General features: G+C 37.2%; 1 protein-coding gene across 24 annotated transcripts in view; it reads right to left on the bottom strand.

Moving 5' to 3' along the window:
• Positions 1-791: 791 nt before the first annotated feature.
• The window catches only part of PARD3 (par-3 family cell polarity regulator), a 453,149-nt gene continuing 442,798 nt past the window's right edge, over positions 792-11,142 (bottom strand). For all 24 annotated transcript variants that reach the window (XM_040546998.1, XM_040546987.1, XM_040546992.1 and 21 more), the window contains 2 exons: positions 6,427-6,554; positions 792-2,956 (listed from right to left, as the gene is read on the bottom strand). In XM_040546998.1, the coding sequence (XP_040402932.1) occupies positions 2,563-2,956; positions 6,427-6,554 (522 nt within the window). In that variant the 3' untranslated portion in view covers positions 792-2,562. The remainder of the gene's footprint in view (positions 2,957-6,426; positions 6,555-11,142) is intronic.

The raw sequence follows: 11,142 nt of genomic DNA, 5'->3' as shown, positions 1-11,142 counted from the left end.
GCAGGCCACTGCAGTTTAGGTCTTTTGCAAAATCATGCCTTTGGTTTATTTGGGCACCAAAAGCTGCCTGTCCACCTTGTGTCTCCTGCTACTCTTCCCCTTGAGATCCCACACTAAAGTCACAGTGAATAATTTGACACTATTATTGCCATGGCAACAGCCTGATGTCATGCACATACAGAATTATGATTGACATTCCTGCAGTATCCAACAAAAGGAGAAATGAAGGGAAGAGGGAGAAAATCTCCCTCCACAGCTTCAATACTAATGGGGGAAACTGAGTATCACTACTGGCACTGTAAATATCACTTTATTCATGAATCTGCCCTCTCCCATTGTCAACATTCCTGTTAAGGGCTCACATCAGAGCTCAAAACACACACTGGGTATCAAAGGGGCTTCCTCCCACGTGACCAGTTTTGGTCAGAGCACAGAGGGTGCCCATATCCTGATGGCACTCTCCTCAGGGAGAGCATTCCACGCAACAGACTGGAAAGAGTTTTGCCACAGAGTTTTGTCTTAAAAATGTACCTTTCAAATGTCACAGGTATGACCTGAAATAACATAAGATGCTAAACTGAGCATTTTTTCCCTCTGAGGATATTCTTCAGGTGTTCAGCTGGGCTGTGAATCTTTTTTTTTTTTTTTTTTTTCCTTATGTTTATAAGCACTCACACAAAGACACACGCAAATCATTAGGAATAGGATAAAATAACATCTGTTAAGGGTTTTTTAAACTCAATGTCTGCAGCAGTTCTCCTAAGGGTTTACAGTCAATACCAAGACGAGAATGGAAACAGCCTTTTATTCTAAATTTCATATGTACACGGAAAGCTGTTTTACACAGTTCTGGAAATTCTGTGTAAAAGAGCTATTGTCATCCAATGTCACTGTGCTTACATTAGTAACAACTTTTAAACATGGAGTACATTATTAACAACAAAAACCATTAACAAACAGGCATAAAAGACACAGATATGTGTGCTGATATTTCACATATATTCTAGAAACAAGTTGGCGCAAAAATAAAATGTGCCAGTAAAAAAAAATAGGCATTTTTAAAATCACGCAATACATGATTTTTCTTTCTTGCTTTCATTCTTTCCTTTTTGTACATGATAAGCTGAGATCCATTCTCAAGCCTTTTCACATCAGGATTTGCAGGCACTTCAACAACCCAGCTATATTTTTACAATACATGAAGTTCAGACCAACAAACACAAAAACAGCTGTTGCAAAAGAAACTCTCATATCCCATATGAACATTCAAATATTACTCACTGCTAGAGAAATCTTTTTCATTTTAGTTATTTTTGGATACTGACATGTTTTCAGGATGATGTGTAACAGTTTGTCTCCACTTACGTCTCATTCATGTACTTAAAGGTTTATTTTTAATGTAGCATCACGATGCAACAGTACAGTATATGGAAGCACAAGGCAATTGTTCACAAAGCTTCACAAATTGTAAAAAGAATAAATTGTTTTCTTTTTCTTTCCTTTTTTTTTTTAATCCAAAGAAAACTTTCTTTCTCTTTCTTTCTTTCTTTCTTTCTTTCTTTCTTTCTTTCTTTCTTTCTTTCTTTCTTTCTTTCACTCTTTTTTTAAGTTATCTCCCCAAACTATGACAACTCTGTATCAGATGACCACGGGATGACTCCCTCCTGAGTTCTCTTCCTAGACACAGTTGTCGTATGACCACATGAGTTTAGAAGTAAAGTAAAACAGAAACCACTTGTTTGTTTGTTCTTAAGTCTCCATATTTAATGAAAGAATGAAATATGCTTATTAAGGGCTTGGCTGTGACCGTATAAATAATCTCTCTCAAGTTGTTTCATTCATAATGGACTATGTCTTAAGATATAAGGCGATTGTAACAGGATCCTCAGGATAACCGAGAGCCTAATATTGTTTTCCTCATGAATCAGGATAAGGGCTTTTTTAATAATCTCAGAGTGGGGAGAAAGACAGAAAAGAGTGCATATGTGCATAACAGGTGAGGGATAGTTTTTCAGCATATAGAGACTTCAATATTGATCAACAAAGACTGGTAATGACTCCACCACAAAACATCCTAGGACTGGATACTGAGTAGAGCTGAGCCTTATCCACTCAAGAGTGATATACAACCCCCCTCCTGACCCGAGAGAAATAAAAAAAGGGCATGTCAATGCTTTGTTCAACCTCAAATTCATTAATTTTATGCCACAAAGCTGCATGTTGGTGTAAGAAGTCACTGCAAAGTAAAACACATTACAACAAATCCTAGTAATAAGCCATTGACAACTACTGAACTGGGCTACAGGGCTTGGTAAGCAGGGGCTGCATTGCTCACTTCCGCTATGATTGTCAAATGGTGGAAAATCCTTCCATGAATTGAAAACTTGAGAAAGAATGGCAAAGACATAAGGTCCACCAACTCTTTGCCCCTATTGTTAAAGGCACTGAAACAGACAACGGATATATTCCTTAGTACCATCAATTTAAAAAGTTTTCAAAATATAAGTCTTTATATGAAAATGTTCCTTATTGCATGATGAGTTGATCTTCATTTTCTTCACCTCAAGAATAAAACGGCCTTCCCTTTTCTGGTGTTTGTAATCTGTTCAGCCTGGCTACCTGAGATGGTGAAGGTGGTACATCTTGCCTGAAAGGACCTTTAGGCGGAGTATAATTAGGGTCCTGAATTTTCTTATACGAGTCATAGTTGCTAGGTCCTTCAGAGGAAGTTTTTTTTTTCAGTTGTTGTTCTTTCCTTCTCTGCTCTTGACGGAGCAGTTCTTGTGTTTCCAGCATCACCCTGGCATTGAACCCATGTCCCCCCATATAGCCATTCCTTGATCCCTGGTAGCTGGAATATCTGGGATTTTCCTTTGCAGTCTGGAACCCTTCACCAGGAGAATAGCTCTGCTCCCAGGAGTCTTGAGATACAGAACTGGCATTTTTTCTGCTTTGCCTGGGGAAAAAAAAATAAAAAAAATCTTTTAAGACAAATGTTCTGGTACCCAATTAATGTTATTGACAACAATCCCTAGAAAGAAGGGTGTAGAAAGAAGGGTGCTAGAAGGGTGCTTCTGCGAAGCCAGCAGGCTTCCCCAACTACAGAATTCTCAAGAAGCCTTGCTTTCTTCTGCCCAAAAGAGGTATCTTATCTCTTTTGCTGGGATAATTTTTCCTACAGAGTTGAGCTGTTTCCAGGACTCTCCAGCGGTAATATGTCGTGAATACCCATACAGTACTATGGCTATTATCATGTTCCCAAGAGAAAAGTGCAACAACTCAGCTGCAGACTAGGAAAGACCATACACAATGCTGTGCTTCGTAAGAAACCAGATAGCAGCCAGCACTTGTAGTCACTCATGAAAGATTTGAATCTAGACTCATACTTGATTAAAAATGCAAGAGGCAGATCTTTAAAACATTTGCTCTAACACTGCACAAGTCAGAAGATAAAGCACATTATTGATAGGTAGTTACACGGATGAGCGTTTCTTCTTCACAGTTCCAGAATGAAGGAATTGTGTGCTATCAGGACTGTTTTCCACTTTGTTATGGCTTCCATAAGAGAAAAGGCAGATAGAACCATTTTTTTTTTTTTTTTTTTTTTTAACCTCCATCATGGGGGCAGATAAATAAATCAAATACATAGAGGAATTACAAATTCTTATCTCTTTTCACAATAAATCACTACTTTTTTTTAAAGACAGATTATGGCTTTGAAATAGCTTTAATTTACTATCAAGCTGCTAGATACTTTTATGAATTTAAAATAAGATTGGTGATGATAAAGTAAAACAATTTTGTGTTGCAGCAAAAGAGATACCCACTTTGAGATTCACATTGGTGTATGAGAATCAAGCAGTAAAACAAAATATATTGCGACATTAATCAATAAGAAAATCATTTAGTTGTGTATATATGGCTTGGTTTTACATGTCAACACACATGACTCAATGTGGTTTCTTCCAATGAATATGCAGTGGAGAGACGGTGACCTGGAAAATTTCACTGCCATTAGTAAAAGTAAGAACACTTGCTGACGTTTTTGCAATATTCCTTCCATGCATATAACTTGAAAATGACCATATCCACCTTTTTTTGTAATGTATTTTGAGACCTCTGGATGAAAACTGTTATTCAGGATGAATGTAAATTATTACAGCATAAATTATAACATAATGTAAATTCTTATGCAAATTTTTATAGCTGTTCTTGGTATTAACATATCCAACTCTGGCAAAGAAACAATGTTTTTGAGCCATGTTTTATCACTCCCTGGAACAAGAGGAAATTGAATGAACCTCTGTAGGCTACGAAACTGTCAGGTTTCTGATCTAGAGCAAGATAAATTTTAAGTACTACAAAATTAACTTGAGTTAAACATTGCTTTTAGAGTTTCACATGGGACAAGACAATGACTAGTTGAACTGATTTAATTTACTGACTGTTTTCTGGTACTTGTTCAAAATAATTTGGCCCACTTTCATTGTCTTTCTGGGAAGATTCCTTAAAGTTTACTGAAGAGTATATTTGCCTCCAGTACTGATGATTTAAAAGTAGAAAGGAAAAAAAATAGAGGCTCCTAGAGACTATACAAGATGAAAAGCAACAAAGCTCCAGAATTAATCAAGCACACAAACTATAAGCATTACAAAGTCACAGTTGCAACATTAACCTTGGGACCTAAGTTTCAGAGTAAGATTAAGATTTCTTTACAGATTGGTCCTAGAGTTACAAACAGTTTGTAAAGCTGGAGAAACAGATATCCCAGCTTGTTATAGAATTATCGTGGTATTCACAGAACTCAACCTTAGCCCAACATCCTAAAATTCTGTCTGCTCCCAGTGTAGCTGAGTGCTGCGCTGCACTCCCAGAGTGCTCAATCACAATCATTAAATAATCATTAATTACTTAGTAACATGCATTGTTACCAGCTTGCTAGTCATTTCTGATGTTGAAAACCACATTGAGTGAAGTTCTCACTCACTCGTTTCAAAACAAGCGTTTCTATGGCCCAAAGAATAATTTTTCAAATTTCTTGTAGATGAATTTTCTCCTTACAGTTACGAATTTCTACCACTGGAACAGCACTGAAACTGAATTCTACCTTTTAAATGTTATGAGTGATTAAGCAGAACAGGGGAAGCAAATTTTACAAATCATAGTTTTCAAACTAAAAATAATCTCCCCCCCCCCCCCCCCCAACTTAACTTAAAAACAACACTAGCATTCATGTTTTCCTACTTAATCTATTGCTGGAACTAGCAACACTGAAAAAGAATTTATCAAGATAACAAACATGGCATTTATACATGTAATCACTTCAGAAGTAAGGTAGAAGTAAAAAGCAAAGGAAATATAAGGACTTTCAAAATAACAAACCAACACTCTTTCTAAGAAAACACAATAACTTTACATTTTCCTTTCTCACCTTCTTCCAAACTTAACAGACAAATTTTACACTGAAAGGTGCTATAGCATGTGAAAATTTGAGAGATCTGTTTTATTTTCAAAGAAGTTGGTAAGATAAGAGTTCATGGTAGATAACGTTGATCATGAAGCTACTATTTGTTTCAGTAAAATAGCTATGATGTAATTGCTAAAATACGAGTTGTTAAAAACCAGGAAATTTGACACCAACCTTCGGAGTAAAGGATTCTCCATTCAGCTATTGCCATTGATATTTGAAAATGTAAATACTATTTGCATATTGCTAAACTATGATAGTTATCTGATTTACAATATCAGTTGGGTAAATATTTAATAATTCTGGTAGATAAATATCAAGTAAAAAACTTCTTACCCAATCAGCTAATTTAAAAAACCTAAGAATTTTTAAATACAGTTTTTTAGACAAAAAGTGTATCAATTTTCAGCATTCCATTGCTAATAATCCAGTAACTTAGAAGAAAAGTATATACTGGAGGCTCTTGTTTTTTTTTGATAGTTCCATTTTCTATTGTTCAAGGTCTTGAGATTACTTTTTTCTTTTAATTTTTGCTTTGTATCAGCATCACAAAGAGAATTTCTACCCAGTAAGGAATTATGTGACAGAAAAAAAAAAAAAGAAAAAAGTTTGACCTGTCAAAAGGGGGCAACCCATGTCATGCTCAGGAGATTTTTGTAATTGCAGAAAGTGAAACTGTATGGTGTCCCACAAAGAATAGCTTTGTTTTAACGTCTTAATTCTATTGGGTGCTGAGTGACATCAAATCTCACTGAAATCAGCTCTGAAGTAATTCTACTAAAATAAACAGCTACCACATGCTCTCACTTAAGAAATTTTATGCCTCTTCCACGCTGAATACATTCCACCTTATATCAATGCTAAACAAAAGTGCCTGCACCAAGCACACCATTTTCCTTCTACAAACGAAATTAGCTCCAGGCTCATATACACTGAATAGCTTCAGACAGTTGCCATACCTGGGTAATGAGCTGTACTGTCGCTGAGCTTGCTGGAAACTCTCTCTTTCTTCTTGTCGCTGCCGCTGCATTTGAACCTCTACTGATACTGAGTGTCTGCCACTCTGCGAGTATGTCTTGGAGCTTGGCTATAAAATGCAAACAAAAATGTCTTAAACAAAGCAGAAAAATACCCACAAAAGAGCTATCATTTAAATTGCTATTACACAGTCATATTTGTACCAACATGTGGTTCAAGTAGCTCATTCATAACAATTATGTTAAACTCAGATCCATCACTCTGCGTCCTGTGCTACAGATTCTGTTTCTGACCTACCAATTATAGAATCATAGAATCATTAAGGTTGGAAAAGACCTCCAAGATCATCTGGTCCAACCATCCCCCTACCACCAATAGTACCCACTAAACCATGTCCCTAAGCACCAGGTCCAACCTTTCCTCCTTAAACACCCCCAGAGACAGTGATGCCTCCACCTTCCTGGGCAACCCATTCTAATGCCTAACCACTCTTTCTGAGAAGAAATTTCTCCTAATTTCCAAACTGAACCTCCCCTGGTGCAACTTGAGGCCATTCACTCTTGTTCTATTGCTAGTTATCTGTGAGAAGAGGCCAACACCCAGCTCCCTACAACTTCTTTTCATGTAACTGTAGAAAACAAGCTCTTCTACAGACTAAGATGATACAACTACTATGAGATGTATCAGAAAAGTATTTGTCCAGAATGGATTGTGCTCTTATAGTAATACTGAAATTTAAATGAAGTCAGTGGAAGAGATCTTTAGACACCATAAGCTAACCTAGCCATGCTAATGCTAACTTTTACACCCTACTGGGGACCTGAGGAAGTAGGAAGCAATGTTGCAATTCTCAAGCAATGTTGTTCCTCGGCAGAGCCATCCTATTTCGCTGTTGGTCCAGGCATACACCACTTATTTTTCTGAGACAGGGAAACAGTTTCTGGTTTGATATGTTCAAATAGACACATTTAGCAAGTCTGTTGTGGACAACAGGGAATCCTCTGCCACAGAGAAGAATTTAGATAACATCTTAGTAAGGTGGCCATTTGAAACTTTGGGGACAATGCCAAGAGCACATGAAAATGGATGGCCATTCTGGGAATGCGTAGCATTACCAGTCAAAATCAGGCAGGGTGGCTGGATTCAAACTTGGGATGTGAAAAAAGGTTTACTTTTGTGAATATTTCACTTTTCATGTTACTATATTATTAATATTTTTGAACTCTAGTTGCAAAACAGGGTGCCGCAAAAGCCATAGAATGATTTTCTGATCACTGGGAGGTTAAGGAGTGCAGCCACTTGACTGAGCCCTGGACTGACACAGCTTGTCTTGGATCTGCTTTTGTTAAAGCACATTTTACTTTGTGATCTGTGCATTCTCTCACACATTCTCTCATAATGAACTCCCCCCCCGCAACCCTTATAATTTCAGCAGCAAAAAGATATTATAATGGCTGACAAACATCTGAAAGATAAAAGGCTTTTCAAATTCTTCTTACACTGAAGACAAGTTTTAGAAACCAGAAATTGTCATTTGTGACATAAACATCTCCTTTGTCTTATCATAGAGTCAAGTACTTGCAGATAGCCAGAAACACAACAAAGCTGAAACAACTGTGCAACTTTTAGAAACTTCATCTTCACTAACACTTCAGAACATCGATCTCAGCTCAGAAGTTAACAGCTACAATTTGGTGAACAACTGCTTTTCCCTTTAGCTGAAGATTATTGTGTAAAAGTATCAGAATGTGAAAGCATAAACTATAAGTAACTTATTTAAGAGAATCGTTAATGCAACAGTGATGTCCACTTCAGATCAGATTGACTCTGTAAAAGCCTCAGCAAAACAGTACTTCTAAAGAAAAATGTTTTAGGAATGGCATGATGAGGCAACAAGTTCAGAAAACAGAATTGTGTCAGCCTTGTGGGAAATTTTCTGAGAGATGAATAAGCTGTACATATGTATGTCCAAACCAACAACCCCCATAGAGATTTCCTACTATATTAAATAAGGGCAACCCATATGGAGCAGCATTTCAGTTATTGCAACATATGTCAACATTTCTAACTTTCTTGACTTTATTGAGTGTCTTCTGACATTTGGTATTTTATTGAAGGGCTCAGCTATGGAAGCAAGTGATTACCTGAAAATTACAAGATTTATTTGTGAATTCTCTCCAGTGTGGTTATAAGCAGCTTACAGAGAACCATGGGGAAACTTAGAAGTTCCCATCTCAACATCTCCATAAGGAATACAAGCATTTAAACTAAGATTTTAGAGCCAATCTCATCATCTCACTGATTCCATTTCAACAATGTTGGAATGTTTGCATATAGCTGGAAAGCTGCATCTATGTCAGATGTGAGAAAATAGTTACCACAAACAAGACATGAAATCATAATTGCTACTCTTTATTTGAAAACAGTTTCACTTGCCTCAGTTCACTGTAAATATAACAGAAAAGGATTTTACAGTACAGTGAATGGTTAAGTTATCAAACAGGTGGAACTAGAATTGAGCTGCTACTCAGTTTAGGTTTATGTAAGACACTAAATTGCATGATCTAGAAGGTATGGATGCAAGTAAGAGCTGAAGTTGCCACAAAAGCCTTTACTAAGGAAACAGAGGCTTTGAAAGCACTACTGGACTATGAATGGACTAAGATCAAAACTTAGCTTCAGAGAGATTTTGTTTTAATGCACATAGGAACTAATGGTTAAACAGAGACAGGGGCTTCCACGCCTGTCTCCCCTCTGTAGCACCTGTCCAGAACTACTGTCTCGGAGGATAAAGGTCTTGAATCTCAGCCGCTCACAAAGAAGTTCATCTAACCACAGAATCACAGAATATCCTGAGTTGGAAGCAACCCACAGGGATCATCGAGGTCCACTCCTGGCTCTACATAGGACCACTCAAAAACCAAACTATATGTCTGAAAGCAGTGTCCAAATGCTTCTTGAACTCTGGCAGCTCAGTGCTGTGACCGCTGCCCTGGGGAGCCTGTTCCAGTGACAGACCCCTCTCTTGGTGAAGAAGCTTTTTCCCCTGTCACAGGGACAAGATTTATAATTTGATGGGTCTAAATGGAAGCATCTAAAATCAATTAACTGATTTTCTGAAGGTACGAGTACCTGTATGCCCTGTCTGCAATACTTAGCTAACATGAAAAGTAAGATACTTATTGAGTATATGTTGGATACTTATTGAGTCTACATGTTGTCCATATCAGCAGTATGCTGTTCATATAATCAATTCTGCTGCCTGATTTCAGGCCTCCAAAACTACGGCAATAAGACATAAAAACATTCCCTCTATACATAATCACATGTTCTATAATATAGCCTGTATACACATAGACAGGCACATTCAGTCATCTTATCAGTGAAAAGGCATTTCTTTAAAGTCTTTTCATTAAAAATCTCAGTGATACCATAGTGAATGCCCTTCATATATGATTATGATAATATAAAAATGTAACATATTTATTTTTGGTCCCTTAACTTGTTCAGAAAAAATGCAAATCCCTGTACAGTGATTTATCTTTTCAATAAGCTTTTGATTAAAGTATATGAACTAAAAATATTTAAATAATTAGTAACCTTAATATGCAAAATCTAATTAGTATGTTTTACCAACATATACGTAAACAGTGTTACAATATATATCAAAAATGCATCTATATATATGCACACCCCATTTATGTCAGCACAAAATGGAGGTAATTAAAAATAAGTTGAGACATTTGCACATCTTTCAACAGCAACAACAACAAAAAACATGCATAAGGAATACAACAAAATAATTTTAACACTGATATCAACTGGGTGACACAAGGCTAAGCACAATTATAACAACTTGAAACCATCCAAGAAACCTGGCAACAGCTCTGTCTTCACAGTGCAGATTGATAAGAACTCTGGCCTTGTTTGCAATGAGATGTATGACAAGCATTGACCTTTTAAATCAGGATGGAGTCAAGGCCACAGCAACAACCAAGGCTGCATTATACAAATAAATATATGTTCATGTCTTCCACAATACAATTAAGTGACAATGATAGTTATTGCATTCAGCATTGTTAAGCAATACTCAGCTTGTAAAACTGTGTTTTGAGATACATGAAATTAGACAGCTCTCTTCTCAAAGAGACATTAATTTAAAACTAGAGATGTGAAGTTAGAAGTTTCTGCAGATTTCTCATTGTATCCAAACAACATATATATTTTTTTCATTTTGAACAGAATGTACCCATGTGTCATGTTGCAATGACCACTCTCAGAAGTCAAGGACAGCATGTTTTAGGGCTAAAGGTCCCTCTTCTCTTTCCTAGCTAAACCTCTGCAGTTTCTTTCACTGCAGAGTGGGCATTTCAGCCCACAGAAGGTAGGATGGACCCCCAAGGACTGGCACAGATCAGAGTTGTCACACAGTCACAGAAAGGAGATCATGGGGGCAATCAAGAGAACTGAATTTTGAGCCAGATCCACCAGTCCGACTGACACACTTACCTCATAGCCTACCATCATAGTGAGAAACTGGGAGAAATACTTAAACTTGGAAAGGAAAGGGAAGAGGGAAGAGGGAAGAGGGAAGAGGGAAGAGGGAAGGGAAGGGAAGGGAAGGGAAGGGAAGGGAAGGGAAGGGAGGGAAGGGAAGGGAAGGGAAGGGAAGGGAAGGGAAGGGAAGGGAAGGTCTA

The sequence above is a fragment of the Cygnus olor genome, chromosome 2, assembly GCF_009769625.2.
Source record: "Cygnus olor isolate bCygOlo1 chromosome 2, bCygOlo1.pri.v2, whole genome shotgun sequence".
NCBI lineage: Eukaryota > Metazoa > Chordata > Aves > Anseriformes > Anatidae > Cygnus > Cygnus olor.
The sequence above is the reverse complement of the archived record's forward strand: the minus strand, read 5'-3'. Positions and strand labels throughout refer to the sequence as shown.